General features: G+C 35.0%; 1 protein-coding gene across 1 annotated transcript in view; it reads left to right on the top strand.

Annotated features, from left to right (window-relative positions):
• The first annotated feature begins 14,455 nt into the window (after positions 1-14,455).
• RADX (RPA1 related single stranded DNA binding protein, X-linked) overlaps positions 14,456-22,282 on the top strand; it is a 52,287-nt gene continuing 44,460 nt past the window's right edge. The window contains exon 1 of the mRNA XM_016206407.2: positions 14,456-15,112. Coding sequence (XP_016061893.2) covers positions 14,473-15,112 — 640 coding nt within the window. The 5' untranslated portion in view covers positions 14,456-14,472. The remainder of the gene's footprint in view (positions 15,113-22,282) is intronic.

Raw genomic sequence — 22,282 nt, 5'->3', positions numbered from 1 at the left:
CAAGTATAGCTCAATAAAACCGGAAAATGTAAATGAACTAATATATTCCATTCAAAACTTTAGCTTTCATTTTTGCAGAAATAAAGCTGGTCCTAAAATTTATATGGAAATGCAAGGGACCCAAAACAGATAAAACAATCTTGAAAAAGAGGAACAAAGTTTGAACACTCACACTTCTTAATTTCAAAACGTACTATAAATCTATAATTAATAAGACTTTATAGCACTGGTATAAGGATAGATCTGTAAATCAGTGGAAGAGTATTAACAGTCGAGAAATAAATTCTTAAAATTATGATCGATTGATTTATTGACAAGGATGGCTAGACAATTCAATATGGAAAGAAGCCTTTTCAACAAATGGTGGTGGTACACCTAGATCCACAAGGCAAACAATTAAGTTGTACTTCTGCCTCACACCACATAAAATAGTAACTCAAAAATGGAACAGCTAAAACTATAAAACTTTTCCTTAAAAACTGAGGGTTAAATGAAAACTAAAAGCCAATATCCCCAATGAACATAGATACAAAAATCCTCAACAAAATATTAGCAAAATGGATCCAGCAATACATTAAAAAGATCATATATCATGATTAAGTGAGATTTATTCCAGGGAAGCAAGGTTGGTACAATACATTATTCACAAATCAATACATGTGATAAATCACATAAACAAAATAAAGAATGAAAATCACATGATCATAATAATAGATGCAGTAAAAGCATTTGATAAAATCTAGCACCCTGAGTTTTATGATAAAAACTCAGCAAAGTGGGAATAGAGGGAACATACCTCAACATAATAAAGGCCATAAATGACAAATCCACAGCCAACATCATACTCAATGGGCAAAAACTACTAGCCTTTCCCTTAAGATCAGGAACAAAAGAGGGATATCCACTTTACCCACTCTTATTCAACATAGTACTGGAAGTTCTATCCACAACATATAGAGAAGAAAAAGAAATAAAAAACAGCCAAATTGTAAAGCAAGAAGTAAAACTGTCATTATTTGCAGATGACATGATACTATATATAGAAAAGCCTAAAGACTCCACCAGAAAACTACTAGAACTGATAAATGAATTCTGTAAAGTAGAATGATACAAAATTAATATTCAAAACTCGGTGGCATTTTTATACACCAGTAATAAACTATCATAAAGAGAAAGTAAGAAAACAATCCCAACTTACAATTGCAAATAATAATAATGATAATAATAATAATAATGCACCTAGGAGTAAACTTAACCAAGGAGGCAAAAGACTTATACATGGAAAATTATAAAATACTAAAGAAAGATATTGAATACAATTTAAATAAGTGGAAGCATATAATGTGCTCATGGATAGGAAGAATTAACATTAACAAAATATCCATACTACGCAAAGTAATCTAAAGATTGAATGCAATTCCTATCAAAATACCAATGGTGTATTTCAAAGAAGTAGAAGAAATATTCCAAAAATGTATACGGAACCAAAAAACACCACAAATAGTCTGAGCAACCTTGAAAAGAAAGAACAAAGTTAGAGGTATCACACTACCTAATTTCAAACTATACTATAAGGCTGTTGTAATCAAAACAGCATGACACTGGCATAAAACAGACATAGAGATCAATAAAACAAAATAGAGAGCCCAAAATAAACCTACACCTTAATAGCCAATCAATATTTGACAAAGGAAGTAAGAACATACAGTGGGGTAAAGGATGTCTTTCCAACAAACGGTAGCAGGGAAATTGGACAGATTCATGCAAAAAAATGAAACTAGACCACCTTCTTACAACATAGACAAGAATAAACTTAAAATGGATTGAAGACTTAAATGTAAGACTTGAAACCATAAAAATTCTATAAGAAAACATAGGCAGTAAAATCTGGGACATTTCTCATAGGAATATTTTTTTCTGATATATCTCCTTGGTCAAGGGTAAAAAAAGAAAAATAAACAAATGGAACTACATCAAACTAAAAAGTTCTTGCACAACAACAATAAATGATAGATAGATTAGATAGATAGATGATAGATAGATAGATAGATAGATAGATAGATAGATAGATAGATATAGATAGATGATATAGATAGATAGATATAGATGATAGATAGATAGATAGATAGATAGATAGATAGATAGATAGATAGATAGATAGATAGATGATAGATAGATAGATAGATAGATAGATAGATGATAGATAGATAGATAGATAGATAGATAGATAGATAGATGATAGATAGATAGATAGATGATAGATAGATAGATAGATAGATAGATAGATAGATAGATAGATAGATAGATAGATGATAGATGATAGATAAATACAACCCACATATTCACCAATGATGCATCTGATAAGAGGTAAATATCTAAAATTTATAAAGAACTTATACAAATCAACAACAAAACCAATCTAATTTTAAAATGGGCAAAGGATCTAAATAGACACTTCTCCAAGGAGGACATACAGATGGCCAATAGTCATATGAAAATACGCTCAGAGTCACTAATCATCAGAGAAATGCCAATTAAAACCACAATGAGATATCACCTCACACCTGTCAGAATGGCTATCATCAATAAATCCACAAACAAATGTTGGCAAGAATGTGGAGAAAAGGGAACCCTCATGCTCTATTGGTGAGAATGCAGATTGATGCAGCCACTGTGGAAAACATATGGAGTTACCTCAAAAAAATTAAAAACGGAAGTGCCTTATGACCCAGTGATTCCACTTCTGGGAATATATCTGAAGAATCCTAAAACACCAAATTAAAAAATCTATTTGCAGCCTTTATGTTCACTGCAGCACTATCTACAATAGCCAAGATTTGGAAGCAGCCCAGGTGCCCAGCAGTAGATGAGTGAATAAAAAGCTATGGTATATTTTCACAATGAAATACTCCATGGCCAAAAAAGAATGAAATCTTACCTTTTGTGACAGCATAGATGGACCTAGAGGGTATTATGCTAAGTGAAATAAGCCAGTCAGAAAAAGACAAATACCATATGATTTCACTTATATGTGGAATCTAATAAAATAGAAACAGACTCATAGATACAGAGAACAGACTGATAGTTCTCAGAGAGTACGGGAGCTGAAGGGCTAGGTGAAATACTTGAATTTAAAACCACTAAAAATAAAACTCATAGACACAGACAACAGTATTGTGATTACCAGAGGAAAAAGGGGTGGGGGCATGTAGAAGACTAAAGGAGACTAAATTTTGGATGGTAAACATACAATACAATATGTAGATGATGTATTATAGAATTGTACACTTGTCTATATAGTTTTGTTAACCAATGTAACCCTAATAAATTCAAAAAATAAAAAGGAATCTCAAAAAATAAAATAAAAATTAATTAAAAAAAACATGAGAGTAAATCTTAGTGATGTTGGATTAAAAAATGGTTCCTTAAATATGACACTAAAAGCACATCAAGAATACACACACACACACACACACACACACACAGAGTACTACATAAAAATTTAAAATTTTTATTGTTTGAAGGACACCATCAAGAAAGTGAAAAGACAACCACATGATCAGAGAAAATGTCTGCAAATCATATATCTAATAAGGGACTTGTATCTAGAATATATAAATTATATAAAGACCTCTCTTATGATTCAATAATAAAGGCATAAATAAATCAATCTAAAAGTAGGCAAAGGGCCTGGCCAGAGTGGCTCAGTGGTTGAGCATCAACCTATGATCCAGGAGATCCAGGTTCAATTCCCAGTCAGGGCACATGCCAGGGTTGCAGGTTTGATCCCCAGTAGGGGCTGTGCAGGAGACAGCCGATCAATGACTCTCTCATCATTGATGTTTCTATCTCTCTCTCTCCCTATCCCTTCCTCTCTCTGAAATCAATAAAGACATATTTTTAAAAATAGGCAAAGAATCTCAATGGACATTTCTCCAAAGATGGCCAATAAGCACATTAAAAGATGTTCAAATTATTAGTCATTACAAAATGCAAATCAAAACAACAATGAAACCCACTTCACACCCATTAGGATGACTAAAATAAACAAAGACATACAATAGCAAATGTTGGCAAGGATGTAGAAAAATTGAATCTGTAATACTTTCAACAACAAAGATAAATTTTAAAAAATGTTTCACACTTAAAAAAAAAAAGAAACTTGTACATTGCTGGTGGGAATGTAAAGTGGTATAACACTTTTGAATACAATTTGCCAATTCCTCAAAAAGTTTAACATTGAGTTGCCATGTGAGTCATCAATCTCAGTCCTAGATGTGTATACAAGAGATTTGAAAATATGTCCACACAAAGTCATACATTAATATTCATAGGAGCTTTATTCATAATAGCAAGAAGTGGAAGCAAATGCCCATCTGCTGATAAGTGATAAACATAATATAATATATTCATAAAATTACATATTATTCAGCAAAAACAAATAATGAAGTATGCTACAACATGGATGAACTTTAAAACCATTATGCCAAGTGAAAGAAGCCAGACACAATGTGTGTTTCCACTCATATGAAATGTCCAGAATAAGCAAATCCATAGTGACAGAAATTAGATTAGCGGTTGCCAGAGCCTTGGGCCGGGAGTTGGAATTGAAAATGGCTGCCAATGTGTATAAGATTTCTTCATGGGATAATAAAATGTTCTAAAATTAGATTTTGGTGATGGTTGCACAGCTCTTTGAGTATACAAAAAACAATTGAATGGGTGACACCTTAAATGAGTGAACTGTATGTTCTGTGAATTATAGTACAATAAAGATGTTATTTTAAAAATAAATTAATACAGTCATCTTTAGATAAATAGCCTATTGAGAACCAAATTTCTGGCCCAGCTTTATTTCAAGTCAAGCAACTGATTTTCAGATTTACAACATATCATTAAATTTTAGCCGCATATTCCAACAAACAGAAATTCTTGAGAAGAGGAATATAAACATTGAAGCATGCCAAATAAGTCATACTAGAATGACAAATTAGAATAAGTGAAAATAAATTAATCTGTAGAATTCTGGGAATTTGTTGTCAGTCATCTTTTTTTTCTAATAATCAGGAAAACAAAGATAAAATAAATTGAAAATGATAAAATCTGAATTCTAAAATCCAATCTCTTACGGATATATAATACTGAAAATCAGAAGAAAATCTAACACACTGGGACCTTTTTGAAAAATGGTGGGATTTAATGGACAGAACAGGAGGGGGAAACAGCATCAAACAACTATTTGTTGTGTATCTAATATGTGCTTAGGATAAGCCAAGGCATAGGAACAAATGCAAGGATTTGCTTGAGATACTGATGAGTCCAGAACCATTGTTATGGTGAGCTTGTGTTAGAGACTTTTGTTTATGCATATCCAACAAATAAATCAAAACATATTTGACATCTGATAGAAAGGTAACATACGAACATCCTTGATTCCAATGAGGTAAGTGGTATTATAAGCTATGCAGATCCATCCTTGTATATTCAGGCAATTTAGTTAATGAATTCATCAAGAGCACCCTTAAAAGAAAAGGATGTTGGAAAAGGGCAGCACTGAGCTGAAGGTCTTAGTGCTCTGGTTGCCAGGCAGCCACCCTCAAGCCCTCTTTTGTTACCTTGGTGATTTTGGAGAGCTTACCGAAATACTCTTGGAGATAGCATCTGAGCGCTCCAAATCCTTTTAGCACCAACTAGTCATGCCACTTCTATTTCCTCCTCCTCCACATCTCTACCCCCACTGTCATAATCTTATGAATGCAATGAACCTACAAATGTACCTCAAATGCCCGATGTCCAAGGCCATAAAATGACAATGATTTTCCTACCCAAGCAAAAATCAATGAAAGGATAAATAAATGAGAATATCAAACAAGGTTGTTCAAGTAAGAATAGCCAAAATAAAAATAACCAAAATAAGGTTACTCAAATTAAAAATATTATATATTTGGGGGATAATCCAGAATCTGTCCAACTTCATATCATGTAAATAATTTTGGTTTAGTAATCAGTAGTTCTGATGCTCCACAACTTAACACTGTGTGATCTTGGTAATGTTAGTTCCCTTTTCGGGCCTCAGTTTCCTCATTTATAATAAAAGGGGTTTGAATTATAGTAACTGTTTTGAAAATTTCCTGGCCACAATCTATAGTAGAAGAGCATTTTACATCATTATATATTTATACACACACACACACACACGTATACACACACATATATACACATATGTGTGTATACATATATATATACCAACAAATCTGAAACAAAATTTTATAAAGCAATCCTTATCCTTACTATGTGCAATGCAGCAATGCAGTCTGATATTTTCTGTTCTATTCTTTTTCATATTTTGACTTCATGACCCTATTAATGCCTCATAGCCCACAGTTTCAAAAACACTGAACTAGTGGGTATCTAATGGCTCCCTGTCATTCCAGAATTCTATGATTTTATGTTATGCCTTTATTTCTGCCTTTTAGAATAATAGTAACAAGAGAAAGCATTTACTGAACTCTTAGTATGTGTTAAACATTGATTTAAGCACTTTATAAGAATTAACTTAATTTTTCAACAATTGTAACTACTTTTATTAGTCCAATTTTAAAGTTGGGGAAAATCAATGTAGCTGATATCTGCACCAAATTTAGTGGATTACCAAAATATATTCATGATGCATTTAAAGTGTTTTCAGCCCGGCCGGGCATGGCTCAGGAGTTGAGCATCGACCTAGAATCCAGGCGATCGGGGTTTGATTCCTGGTCAGGGCACATGCCTGAGTTGTGGGCTTGATCAATGGCTCTCTCATCATTGATGTTTCTGTCTCTCTCTCTCCCTCTCTTTTCCTCTCTTTGAAATCAATAAAGATATATTTAAAAAAATAAAAAAAAATAAAGTGTTTTCAATATCTTAGAACATCACCATCTTATGAAGTATTATCTTGCCTGCTTTTACTATTTTAAGCTCCAGAGGGCACTATAACAAATTGTCCAGATCTGAGGGGAGAAAAAAATCAATAACCTAAGTGATGCCCATAATTGTTTCTAAAAGTCATTTCTCTTACTTATTCTATTATTGTGTAATTAATCCTGAAACATGTGCTTATAGTGTGCTTATAATCAAGGAACATTTATATACAGATGTGATAACTACTCAAGTAGACACCTTAATTCTTGGGGAGATACACTATCAAGAAATTTTCAATAGAATAACAAAAAAGATTCCAAATGTGTTCCTATAGTCCCTATATATCTTTATTATGTGTAGTATTGCAAAGTTAAATATGGGTATGTTTTCCTTCCAATCCCAGTAATTGCCTAACTACTGAGAATTACTGCCAATATTCATCTTTTATGAACTAGCTGAAAGAACCCAGAATACAATGATGAAATACTATTATGCGTAAATTTCACTTAGTATATAGTTTAGGGGGATATTGATAGAGCAGATTTGAAAGATTTCAAACCAGTTCTTCTTGGACAAACAATAGAGATAGTTGATATTTAATGACTCCTGCAGTAAATCTATAATTTAATTTACTCATTCAACAATTACTATGAGCACCAGTTACTATATGCTGGATACATGTTTTGACACTGGAGACTCACCAGTAAATGTAACAAAGTACTTACGCCCAAAGCACTTACTTATTTTGTATTTTGTAAGTTTGGATTTTTGTTTAGTGTATGTTTGTTTATGGAAAGGTGTATATGTATATATATTCTCTTTATTGACTAGTGGTGGGAATTATATGTTTCATTTATTTAAACTTTGAATACCTCTTAAGCATAGCAATAGTGAATGAACTACAGGAAACAATAAATGATAAATCAGTTTCTGCTCTCAAAATGCTTACAGCTAGCTAAATTAGTGGTTCCTAAACAGGAGCAATTTTGCCCCATCCCCCCCCCCCCCAGAGGACATTTGTCAATCTCTGGAGATGTTTTAGGTTGTCACAACTGAGGAGTGTGGGTACTGCGACAGACATCTAATGGGTAGAGGCAAGGAATATTGCTAAACATCCTCCATTAAACAAGATATCCCCACAATAATTAATTTTCTAGCTCAAAATATCAAGAGTGTCCAGGTTGAGAAAACCTGAGTTAGAAAGACAAGCTACATACATTAGAAATGTGTTGTTTTTTTAAATTACAAGATATTAGGTGATAAAAGTTAAATGAGTGATATATACAAGGAGATACAAATAAAAGAAAGGTCATTTTACTTAAAATTATACTTCAAAGGAACAATAATGAAAACAGCATGGTATTGGCAGAAAAACAGATACAAAAACCAATGGAACAGAATTGAGAACCCATAAATATACCCACTTGCATATAGGCAAATACTTTTCAACAAAGGAGCCAAAAATATACAATAGAAGCCCGGCCAGTCATGGCTCAGCGGTTGAGTGTCGACCTGGAATCCAGCCAATCAGGGTTCAATTCCCGGTCAGGACACATGCCTGGTTTGCATGCTGCAGCCAATCAGTGACTCTCTCATCATCGATGTTCCTCTCTCTCTCTCTCCGTCCCTTTTCCTCTCTCTGAAATCAATAACGATATATTTAAATACACACACACACACACACACACACAATGGAAAAAGAAAGCCTTTTCAATAATTGGTGCAGGGAAAATTGAAAAGCCACAATAAAAAGTGAAACTAAACTGATATTTGTCATCATACATAAAAATTAATTCAAAGATTTTGAGATGGCAGCAGATTAAGGGGAAGCTACACTGACACTCTCCCAGGAGGAAACTATAATTACAACTAAAATATACAAAAACCATCCTGACTAATCAAATGAAGACTAGCTGGAGAGAAATCTTATAACCAAGGACCAAAAGTGTAGACTACATAGAGAGTGGTAGGAAGTGAAGAGGCAAGAGAGGGATGACCAGGCTTCCAAAGATAGTGGATAAAGGTCCAGAGAGATATCTCAAAGGGAGGTTCCAATGAGAACTCTGGGGTCTAAACCCCAAGCTGGGCTCCCTAGTCAAATAACGAGAACTGAGAAAGGTGCCCATATAACATGTGATTGAGAAAAACAGGGGGCTTTCTGTCTGCCAGGGAGATACAGCTGGAAATGCAGGCACCCTCTAAAAGGGAAAATGCACAAAATTTCATATGCAGCCGTTCACCATGGGATCCAGCAAAAGGAGGGCAGAGTGGACTACTGCTGTGTGAGGAGAATCAGGGTTAGGGGCTCTGAAGACAAAGCTCAGATTCCTGTGCTGTCATTCCCCTAGATTGCAGAGGACTTTTTTTTATGCAGATGTTTACCATCCAGGCAGCTTTTGCCTGAGGGGTAAGCAATTGCCCACAGTGTTAGAAAACCTCTTGCCCCAACCTGTAGAGTTGACACCTTGCTGTGGTCTACAGCCTGAGGATCATTAAGTGACTGAGAATAGCAATAAGCCTACAGGCAAAGGTGGATCTTTGGATGCTTTGAGTCTTTGCCAGATCTGCTTCTGGAATCAGGGCTAGGAAAAGCAGACCTTGATGGGCAGCTGGGTCCTTTCCAAATGCATCGAGCCCCCAGAAAAGGGAGCTACAAGCCGTGGATCATTGAAAGCTTCAAATGGGGTACTCAGGGCCAGTCACAGTATCTGACATTGGCCTGCACCAGAGACCCTCCAAAAAGACTGGGAGTCCTAGAAGATCTACCTAATACATAGAAACAAATGCAAAGAGACAGCCAAAATGGGGAGAGAAAAAACAAACCCCAAATGGAAAAACAAGAGAAGTCTCCAGAAAAAGAGCTAAATGAAATGGAGATAAGCAACCTAACAGATATAGTTCAGAATACTGATTGTAAAGATGTTCAACAGCATGAAAAAAGATACGGAAACTATGAAAAAAATTAAGAATGACATAGCAGAAATAAAGAATGCATTAAAAGGAATAAACAGCAGATTAGAGGAAGCTGAGAATCAGATTAGCGAATTAGAAGACAGGGTAGAAAACACCACTCAATCAGACATCCAAAAAGAAAAAAACAATTAAAAAACAGGAGGACAATCTGGCCAGTGTGGCTCCGTGGTTAAATATCAACCTATGATGCAGGAGATCGCCGTTTGATTCCTGGTCAGGGCACATGCCCTCCTTGTGGGCTCAGTCCCCAGTGGGGGGCATGCAAGAGGCAGCTTATCAGTGACTCTCTCATCATTGATGTTTCTATCTCTCTCTCTCCCTCTCCTTTTCATTCTCTAAAATCAATAAAGATAAAAAACAAAACAAACAAACCAGGAGTACAATTTAAGGGAGCTGTGGGATGTGAAATGTAACAATATTCGCATCATAGGAGTGCCAGAAGGGAAATATAATAAACAAGGGATAGAGAATCTGTTGGAAGAAATAATGGCAGAAAACTTCCCTAACCTGGTGAAGGAAAAAGTCACACAAGTTCAGAAGGCACAGAGATTACCAAGCAAGAAGAACCCAAAGATGCCCATGCCCAGACACATCATAATTAAAATGCCAAAAAATTCAAGACAAAGAGAGAATCTTAAAGGCAGAAAGAGAAAAACAATCCATTACCTACAAAGGAGCTCCCATAAGGCTGACAGCTAATTTCTCATCAGATTACCAACTTACTTCATACACAAGAATAAATTCAAAATGGATAAAAGATTTAAATGTAAGTCACAAAACCATAAAAATCCTGGAAGAAAAGATAAGCAGTAAAGTCACAGACATCTCATGTAGTAGAATTTTCACAGATTCATCTCCTAAGGCAAGAGAAACTAAAGAAAAAATAAACAAATTGGACTACATCAAAATAAAAAGCTTCTGCACACCAAAAGAAATCAGCCTTAAAGTAAAAAGGAACTTCATTGTATGGAGAACATATTTGCAAAGGATGTATCTGTTAAGCGGCTAATCTCTAAATTGCACAAAGAACTCATACTACTCAGCAAGAGGAAGACAAACAATCCAATTAAAAAATGGGCAAAGGACCTAAAAGACACTTCTCCAAAGAGGGCATACAGATGGCCAAGAGCCATGTAAAAACATGCTCAGCATCGCTATCATCAGAGAGATGAAAATGAAAACCACAATGAGGTATCACTTCACATCTGTCAGATTGGCTACCATCAATAAATCAACAAATGATACGTGCTGGCAAGGATGAGTAGAAAGAAGAACCCTGGCCAATGCTGGTGGGAATGTAAACTGGTGCAACCACTATGGAAAACAGTATGGAAGTTCCTCAAAAAATTAAAAATGGAGCTGCCTTTTGACCCAGTGATCCCACTTCTAGGAATATATACTAAGAATCCTGAAACACTAATCAGAAAGAATATATGCACCCCTGTGTTCATAGCAGTGCAATTTACAGTAGCTAAGATCCGGAAACAGCCCAAGTGCCCATCAGTAGATGAGTGGATAAAAAAACTGTGGGACATTTACATCATGGAATACTAGGCAGCTGTAAAAAAGAAGTATCTTGTACCCTTTGGGACAGTATGGATGGACCTGGAGAATATTATGCTAAGCAAAATAAGCCAGGCATAGAAAGACAAACATCACATGATCTCACTTATATGTGGAATCTAAAGAAGTTAATAAACTGATGAACAAAATAGATCCAGTGACTTGGAAGCATGGATCATACTGATGAATCATAGAGGGAAGGTGGGGGTGGGTGGGTGAGAAGAGATTAACCAAAGAATTTGTATGCATATATGCATAACCCAAAGTCACAGACAATAAAGTGGTGAGGGACTTGGAAGGGGTGTGAGTGCATGGTGGAAGGGGTCGATCGGGAGAAAAGGGGACATCTGTAATATTTTGAACAATTTTTTAAAAAGTATTTATATGCATAACCCAGGAACACAAACAATATTGAGGTAAAGGCCTGGTGGGAGGGGTACAGGGTGGAGGGGATCATGGGGGGAAATTGGGGACATTTATAATACTTTCAAGAATAAAGATAAAAATTTTTAAAAATATTAAAAGGAAAAAAATAAAAATATAAATAAATTTTTTAAAACATAATGAAAGTGTCCTTTGATAGAGGATTGGATAAAGAAGATGTGCTACATACATACAATGGAATACTACTCAGCCATAAGAAAAGATGAAATGCTGCCATTTGCTACAAGTGGACTGATCTTGAGAATATCATGCTAAGCGAGATAAGCTGTACGCAAAAGTCAAGAACCATGTGATTTCACTTATATGTGGGGTATAAAACTGAAAGCAACAAATGAATAAATAAGAAAAACAAACAAAAACTCATAGTTACAGACAACAATATGGTGGTTACCAGAGGGAAGGGGGTGTGAGGTTAATACAAGATAAAAGGGTTCAAATATATGGTGACGGAAGGAGATTGGACATTTGGTGATGAACACACAATGCACTATACAGATCATGTGTTATAGAAATGTATATTTGAAACCTATATAATTTTATTAACCAATGTCATCCCAATAAATTTAATTTTTAAATATTAAAAAAAATAGAGGTCATTCTAGAATGAATTGGTATGGGAGGCTTCATGAAAGAAGTGGGGCTCAAGTTGAAATATGTCACTCTTCTCAGAACAGAGGAAAGATTACAGAGCCCTGCTACTTTCCTAACTTCATCTCCTACCACTGTCTCCCTACCCCTCCATTGGCTTTTTCACTTCCTTGAAAATATTAAGCATTCTTCTGTCTCATAATTTACTTTTACTCTTCCCTCTGATTCAAGCACCCTTTCCAAGATGTCTATATACCCACTCCCTCACTTACTGTATGTCTCTGCTCTGTTCTATTTCTCAATACAAAGACCCCTTCCCTAATCATGCTCTATAATAAAATATTAATTCATGCCTCATCCACTCCCTTTCCCCTGATTATAATAACATTATAATGAATGAATAAGTTAAATATTAATAACAGCAGATTCTTTCACCCCAAGCAATGAGAAGCAGCTTGACTAAAGGAGCATGAATACTGTTATCCCCAGTGACCTAGTACAGTGCCTGCCTCATAGTAGGGACTTCATAAATAGTGAATAAATAATGATGAAATAGAGAGCAAAGAGAGATTAATATAATCAAAATAAGCCCATAACCATCTTTGAAATGAATTCTTAAGGCAATTACTACATTCTCTATATACTGGCACATCTGGGTACACATAACATGTTTTATTTTCAATTCTGACTATTCTTACCAGCTTTTTCACTTTACATTCATTCCATACACCTTCTTTGTAGTTTAGAAATGCAGTTTCTCAAAACCTATATCCTAGCTGCATGTTAAGCCAGGTATTGTGTAAAACATAAATACATTTTAAAAATTTATCTTCATTGTTGGAAGTATTACAGATGTCCCCTTTTTCCCCCATTGACATCCTCCACCCCACTCTCGCCACCCCACAAGCCTTCACTGCACTATTGTCTGTGTCCATAGGTTATGCATATAAATTCTTTTTATAATTTATCTTTATTGTTGAAAGTATTACAGATGTCCCCCTTTTCCCCCCCATTGATCCCCTCCACCCGGCATCCTCCCCTGCCCCCCACCCCCAGGCCTTCTCCACACTATTGTCTTTGTCCATAGGTTATGCATATATGAATATAAATTCTTTGATTAATCTCTCCCCCTCCCCACTCCCCCACCCCCGCTTTCCCTCTGAAATTCGTCAGACTGTTCCATGGTTCTATGTCTCTGTATCTATTTTGTGCATCAGTTTATTTTGTTCATTAGATTCTTTGGTTAATCTCTTCCCACCCCTCCTCCCCCCTTGGCAGCTCTTTACCAAGCCAGTTCTAAAATGTTCTGTTTTCATTTTCGCTGAATCATTAATTCACCCCCACTGCATTCAGGGCGCCACAATAATTATACTAATGGTAATAGCAATCACAACTAAGGTATATGGAGGACTTTTTGTGCTAGGGACTGTACTGAAGGCTGTGCATATATTATCTGGTTTCAGTCATAGTACAGGAATCCCATGTTATCACATTCATGTATATTAACCAACTCTAATTTACTTTCTGTTCCTGTTCCAAGGCCAGACCCCAAAAACACTGAAATATGATCACTTGCACCCCGCTTCCAGCCACTTTCTCTCTACTTCGCGTCTGGGCTCAAACCTTTCTCGAAGAGCCACGAAGCGCTCCTCCCCCTCCTTGTTATGCTTTGGGAACCATGGCAACCAATGCTTCCCCCCCCCCCCCCCTTTTCCTCCGCTGGTAATCTGGCCGGCAACAGGTCCCAGGACCCACTATGTAACCACCTGTGTGATGCCTAGTAACAGTGCCTCCAAATTGGAAGGGCGCCTAGCAAGGGGCGGGGCGAGAGAGCTGACGCGCGCGCGCGCGGCAAGTCTGCAGCCTCTTCGCCGAGGGCTGCTTTCACTAGTCTGAAGGGGCAGAGTAGCGTCCGTCGCTCAAGCGCGTGGCTTCTTTAGTCTCTCAGCTTTGGGCACCTCAAACTAGCTTTTGGGAGTGAAGAGGGTACGCAATTTCCCCACCATGTCTGGTGAGTCAGACCAGCCTCAGGCCGGCCCCTCACATGCGGGGCTGGACCGGCAGAAACCTGAGGTAAATCGGGGTAGTGGCTCGGGAGGAGTGATCCGAAGGGGCCGTGTCCAAGGACCCAGTTGGATTCAAAAGGTTCTTGAGCAAATAACAGACTCACCTCTCCGATGGGTCTCCCCCTCGGAGGTGGTGCCTGTCGCTGTGCTGGCCGTCCAAAGGTACCTGTTAGAGGATGAGCCACGAGACACGGTACCTAAACTTCCCCTTTACTGCTATGATGTGACTATCTCAGACGGGGTGTACCAGGAGAAGTGCTTCCTTGATCCCAGACTGAACTTTCTTGTGTATAAAAATATTCTTAAAGTTGGCATAGAAATGAAAATTTTCAGAGTCTCGTGTCTTTACAATGAGAAAAGGTTAGGCCAAGGGATCCTGTGCATAGATAACATCCACTGTGGGGAGACCTTGGACACTATTTCTTTAGCGATTCCCTTCAGAAATAGTGCTCATGAGGAGATACCGGAGAGACCCTTAAGGGGCGGGAAGAGTCATTACCTGGCCCTGTGGAATAACGAAGATCCGTATGGAGATATCTGGTTAACCAACAAGCAACCGGAGGAATACAATTTTAACAGTGAGTAATTGGAGGGAACGATGGGATGGTGTGTAAAAATAATTTTGGGGTGCTTGCGTTAATGGGAAAGAAAAAGAAAGTGTTTGGGTATTTATTGGAAGTGATAGTAGACAATTTTTCATGACTGACGGAGAGACGCCCGCTTAATAAAATTTGCACAGCCCTTGTTTTGCTTTGTGTAAGTGCCTGTTCAGGACATGTCTGAATACGTCTTAATTTTTTTTAATACATCTTAAATTTACCTGACAAACATAGTGGTGTTGCAATTAGTAGTCCTCATGTGTTCATTGTACGTTTGACCAGTGGAATTAATCTTAAGGTCATTCCCAATTCAGTTGTGGAAATAGTATTGTGTTGGTTGGAGTGTGTGTGTGTGTATACATACATATATATATATATGTGTGTGTGTGTGTGTGTGTGTGTATTTTAATTTGGCATAAAAACTTGTAAATATTTGTGGGTTTGTGTGTTTTAACCTTCTTTCAAAAAAAGACGTTCTATAACTTATTCCTTAATAATTTACATTCATGAAACGCCATATTTATGTCCTTGAGTGTAGCAGTTATGTAAATAATGGCTTTTTGAATGTGTGATTTTGTGGGAAGGCTTGGAATTCTCATTTTCATATTTCTTATGACGACGGATAATGCTGATCTGAGTTCAATTCTTCTGTATCAGAAATAGGAAATTAACCTGAAAATGCCAGCTGGTATCAGCAACTATTCTAAAATATGTTCTATCTCTATAAAAGATGAAAGTAAAGGGAATGATATCACTATAGGCATGTACATGTATGGAATGAGGAAGAAATAAAATGCAAAAAATAAAAGCAAAATTACCAGAGAGAGAAAGATTATAATTTTCTACATTTACTGCTTTTCAGGTGTGTGTGTGTTTTTTTACCTTGGGCTCATAGTGCTAGACCATAGATAATCTTACTATGATGTGTAACAGCAACAAACTTGAAAGTGAAAAGATAACTGCATCAAAAATATGCAATTAAAGTAATATCCAGTTGTAAGGAAAAAAAGATGCTATAGAAATGGGTAGCCAAAGATTATTTAAGTAACTTAAGCTTTAAAAGCAAGATAGTAATTTCAGGAATGAAATAATGGAATGATTTTTTAATCTCAGTGGTACATTACTACTCTAAGGGTTGATCATTTTTTATTTTTAGAATTTAATCTATAAATGAAAAATTGGTACTCTAGAAAAATTTAGGATAATAATAATTAGTAAAAAATAATATTTCACTTTTCTGATTATGAAAGCAATATCTGTTCATTATTGAAACCATATTTTTATTACAAAAGGCAATGTCCAGGTGCTAAAAAACCCCAAAATTAAATAAGGTATATTATATTAAAAATGTAAAGTCCAAGTATAGTAAAACTTGATGACAAAACCTAGAAGTAGGTATATTGGTGTTCTTTCAGGATAGCTGTATGTTTGAAATTTTTAATAAAATGTTGGGGTGGAATGAAAGACTCTTTTTACCTCCTCCTATGCCTTCAGCTTTCTTCTCAGAAGTCCACACTGTCAGTCATTTGGTATGTAACTTTGAAAAAAATTAATTATTTGGTGTCACGTGATTTGCTATTTTCACTTATCTTAAGCATTTTAATGTATATCTGTTCATACACTCTCCCATGGTATGGATGCATGATGATTTATGTAATCATTCCCATGTGAATGAGTAATTTGTAATTTTAGGAAGTTATTGTTTTTTAAGTTTTAGATCCAAACCTGAACATCATGAGGATATACACATATGTGTTCACTATGCTTAAGTATTTCTGTTGAATGGATGGATTCCTAGAAGTGAAACTGCTGGTTTAAAAAGTATTTGAATTTCTAATTTAATGAATCATCTTCTGAAAAGGTTGTACTAATTTAGATTCCAATGAATATATATATGCCTATTTCCCCATATTGTACCATTTTTAAATTATATCTTTTAATTTTTCTAATTAATTTATAGGACATTTTTTGCTAATGGTTATTGAGTTTTTGTCTGCTATATATTGCAAATTATTTTCTCATACTCTGTCCTTTTTCTCTTACTTTTGTTTATAGTGAATTTTTGTGCTTTTAAAACTTTTCTATTAAAATATAATCTGTGCACAGTAAAATGACAGTCTTTAAAATACAGCTTGATATATTTTTACATATACATCTATATATCTATATGTCTACACACACACACATGCGTTCTCCTAGTCAATACCCTACTCTGAAGGTAACCAATATTGTGATCTCTAGATAGCTTTTAAATTAGAAGTTAAATCATGCCACTTTCCTGCCTAAATCTCTCCAGTGGCACTCCATTGTTCCTAGGGGACAATTCATACCTCCACAAGGTCCTGCAACTGTAAAGAGCCAAACAGTAAATCTGTTTGTCTTTGTAATATTTAAGGTCTGTGTGGAAGCTATTCAATTTTGCCCTGGTATAGGAGAAACAGCCATAGACAATATGTAAATGAATGGGCTTGGCTGGGTTAAGATGGAACTTTATTTACAAAAAAAGATAGCAAGCCAGATTTGGCTCATGGGCAATAGTTTGCAGACCCCTGCCCTGCAGAATCCCCTAACTCACCTCTCTAACCTCATTTCTAACCCCTTTCCTGCACCACTTTGTTTCAACAATATGAGTCTTCTTTCTGATCTTCAAACCTCCAAACTCTTTTCTGCCTCAGGTACTTTGCCCCAGCTTTTATGTCTTTCTGGAAAATTCCTTCCTGTCCTTAGGTTTCTGCTCAAATATATAAAACATATTAGAAAAAGAGCCATTAAATGTGTTTCCCTTACCCATTTATTATTTTTACATCACCGTGCAACTGGCCTTTGAAGAACTGATAACACTGAAATTATTTTGCTTTTTTTTTTTTTCTTTCTCCTCCCACTAGCTTATAAGACCCATGAGAGGCAAGGGCTCTGTTTTTTTACTGCTGTAGGTTATTTCCCCTATATCCAGAACAATATCTGGCACATAGTAGACATTCATTAAGTGTTTATTAAATAAAAGGATGGATGAAATAAATTACATTAATGGATTTTCTAACATTGAACCACTTTTGTATCTCTACTTGATCATCACTGTTATTTTTTCAAATGAATTTGGTCTATAGGTTTTGTTATTTTCATATCAAGGGCTTTATATTTTTATTTACTCAATCTTTTTTTTTCTTTTTATTAAATTCATTGAGATGACACTGGTTATTAAGATTATATAAGTTTCAAGTTATTTTTAAGGGGGGTACTATTTTAGTCCTCTTCTGATATCGAGTTAATTAATATTTGCCTAGTACAATAGGTTGGGAAGCTTGCCCATTTTTCTGTGCTTAAAGAAATCATGTGTTCATTGAAGGTTTGGTAGAATTTACCCTTAAAACAATATGAATCTGGGGCCTTGGACCAGGATTGGAAGTTGGGAGAATGGTTCCTTTTCAATTTCTTGTAGATAAAGTAATGAAATCAATTATGCTTCTTCTTGACTCCATTTTTGAGAGTTGATATTTTACTAGGAAATTTTATTTCACCTAAATCTCACTGTTGTGCATAGTAGTCTATATTTTTAAATCTCTGTCTTATTATTTATATCCCCTTTTACATTCCTAAATTTTTGTGTTCATCCTTTTTCATGACCAGCTTTGCCAGAGGTTTGTCTATTTTATTGTTGTTGTTGCTTTTTTAAATACTTGGCTTTACTAATTAAGAAATCTGTAAAGAGGAAATGTTTTCTACTTTATTTCTGCTGTCATCTTTAATTCCTTTTACTTCCTTTGTTCATTATGTTTTTGTGCTACCTTCTTGAGTTTAATGCTTGGTTCATTTATTTCCTTGTTTATTTCTTTTAAAAGATTTAAAAATTCTGAAATTTCCCATGGGTACGTACTTCTTTGGCTGCATCCCCCAATTTTGTAGTGTAGAGATTGTTTGTGTTATTCATTATTCATATTTTCTGATTTTAAATTTGAATTCTTATTTAAACTCCAAAAGTTTAGAAAAGGCTTACTTATTAGATAAGTTCCTTATACCAAGTTTTAAAATTTTAATTACAATATTCTTTTTTTCTTTTTATTATTTTTAAGATTCTATTTTTCAATTACAGTTGACATTCAATATTATTTTATATTAGTTTCAGGTGTACAGCATAACAGTTAGACAATTATATAATTTACACAGTGATCCGCCTGATAATTCAGGTACCCACCTGGCAACACACAGTCATTATTTTTAAATCTATTTTATTTGCCCATTTCTCTGAGAGAAGCATTGGCTTCTCTCTTCCCCCCTAACCGCCCCCGCCCCCAGGCCTTCACACTATTGCCTGTGTCCATAAGTCATGCATGTATGCATCTAAATTCTTTAATTAATCTCTCCCCCTCCACTCCCCACCCCCACCTTCCCTCTGAAATTTGTCCGACTGCTTCATGGTTCTATATCTCTGTATGTATTTTGTTCATCAGTTTTTTTGTTCATTAGATTCCACATTTAATGATGGTGCTTTTATTTCTTCTTATACTTCTAAAAGTTTTTATTTAGATGTTCCTATAAATGTGTAAACTTTTGTAAGTTGTTAATATGTTGTTGGTGGATTTTACTCTTTTTTTTTTTTTAAAGTTTTTATTGGTGTCGCCATCACAGTGGGTATGAGGTGGGAATCTCACAGTTTATTTTTTTATTTTTTTAAATATATCTTTATTGATCTCAGAGAGAGGAAAGGAGAGGGAGAGAGAGAGACAGAAACATCAATGATGAGAGAGTCATTGATCGAGCCCGCAACCCGGGCATGTGCCCTGACCGGGAATCGAACCCCGATCGCCTGGATCCCAGGTCGACGCTCAACCGCTGAGCCACGCCCGGCCGGGCGGATTTTACTCTTTATCAGTATGGAATTTGTCTCTTTGTCCTTTTTGCCTTGAATTATATTTTGTCTGATACTACTATTTACCATTTCTGCTGTCTTTTAGTTAGCATTTAAGGCAATGTTTCTCAAATCTTTGTCTATCCCTTTATTTCCATTTTTTGATAGGTTTGGCTCTTTTAAGAAACATATAGCTAAGATTTTGTTGTTTGGCCCAAGCCAATTTTTTTTCTTTTAATAGATTAACTTAATCCAATTAAATTTAATGTGATTGTGAGGTTTGTAACTGATCTTGCAATTCTACTTTATTTTTAATATATCATGCTTTTTTTCTTACTTTTGCAGGATTTAATTTTTTTTCTTCTAGTTTTTAGAAGTTATACATTATATTTGTATTCTCATAGTGGTTACCCTTAATGTTTTCTTTTAATTCTCACCAGAAGATATTTTGTTTTGCTTTTTTTTTTTTTTTTTATAATAACTATCAGTATTCTGTATTTAATTTAAGTAAACTTTTCTTTTTTAAGCTATAATTTTTAAATTTATTGGGATGACACTGGTTAATACAATTATATTGGTTTCAAGTATACAATTCTATAATACATCATTTGTATATTGCATTGTGTGTTCACCACCCAAAGTCAAATTTCTTTCCATCACCATATATTTGACCCTTTTACTAGTTACTGCCTCCCACTCCCCTATGAGTTTTTGTTTGTTTGTCTTGTTCGTTCATTTGTTGCTTTCAGTTTTATATCCCACATATGAGTAAAATCATATGGTTCTTGACTTTTCCTGTTTGACTTATTTTGCTTAACATAATATTCTCAAGATTTATCCATGTTGTTGCAAATGGAAGTATTTCATCTTTTCTTATGGCTGAGTAGTATTCCATTGTATATATGTACCACATCTTCTTTAATTATCTGTCAAAGGACACTTTTATTGTTTCTATGTCTTAGCCATCATGAATAATGCTGCAATGAACATAGGAGTGCATATATCTTTATGAATAAATGTTTTCAAAATTTTCGGGTAGATACCCAGAAGAAGAGTTGCTGGTTCATATGGTAACTTGATTCTTAATTTTTTGATGAACTTCTATACTAGTTTTTTTAATCTTTATTGCTGACAGTTTTACAAATTACCCTTTGAGACAGCCTGGAGGGACCTGGAGATGATTATGCTAAGTGAACTAAGCCAGTCAGAGAAACACAAATATCACATGATCTCACTAATATGTGGAATCTAATGAACCAAAGATATGTTTTTATTGATTTGAGAGAGAGAAAGAGAGAGAAACATCAATGTGAGAAACATCCATCGGTTGCCTCCCACAAGCGCCCCTGACCAGGGATGGAACCTGCAATATTTTGGTATAGGGGACAATGCTCCACCCAACTGAGCCACCCAGCTAGGGTGGTCACCTTTAATGTTTTAACAAATTATTTAAACTTACATTTTTCTGTTAATCTCCAGAATTTTTCCCAATTTATAATATCCCCCTCCTGATCAAGACAAAATGTTTAAGAATCTACTTGTTCATGATATAATTGGGCTTGCTGCTATACTGGATTTGAAAATATTTTATTTAGGATTTTTGCCATCATAAATGATTTGCATGTATAGTTTTCTCTTTTGTAATATTTCTGTCATGATTTTTCAGGATTTATCTAAGTTTATAAAATGAATTGGCACCATTTCTATATTTTAATGTACTTTAGAACAAATTATAGTTAAGGGAAAGAGCTATTCTTTGAAAGTTGTTAGAATTTTCTTGTAAAAAAGCATGTGAACCTGGTTCCATTTGTGGAGGTCATTATTTGTGAACTTTTTCATTTTCATTTTCTTCCATAGCTATTGACCTATTCAAGTTTTCTTCTGCTTCTTAAGGCATTATTGGTAATTCATATTTTCCTAGAAGATTATATATTTCACTGATATTTTCAAGTTTAGAGGTAATCATAATAGTATTTTAAAAGTTTTCTCTATATTTATAGTTGATTACATTCTAAACATTATATTTTTGTTTTCTTTTTTCATGATTACACTTGTCAAAGGTTTACTTTCTTATTAAATTTTCCAGAGAGTTGGATTTACCACTTCTACTGTTTTCTAATTTTTTATTTTCAGCTTTTATCTTTATTCTTTTTTGCATTCCTTAGACTTATTCTTTTGCAACATTTTTCATTGTATGGGTCAAGGCCCACTAGAGGCGCTCCCAAGACATTTTCAGGGGATTCACAACATCAAACCTTTTTTCATAATGACAATATTAAAGCTTTATTTACCCTTTTCACTCT

This window comes from Miniopterus natalensis, chromosome X, assembly GCF_054644295.1.
Source record: "Miniopterus natalensis isolate mMinNat1 chromosome X, mMinNat1.hap1, whole genome shotgun sequence".
NCBI classification, from domain to species: domain Eukaryota; kingdom Metazoa; phylum Chordata; class Mammalia; order Chiroptera; family Miniopteridae; genus Miniopterus; species Miniopterus natalensis.
The sequence above is the reverse complement of the archived record's forward strand: the minus strand, read 5'-3'. Positions and strand labels throughout refer to the sequence as shown.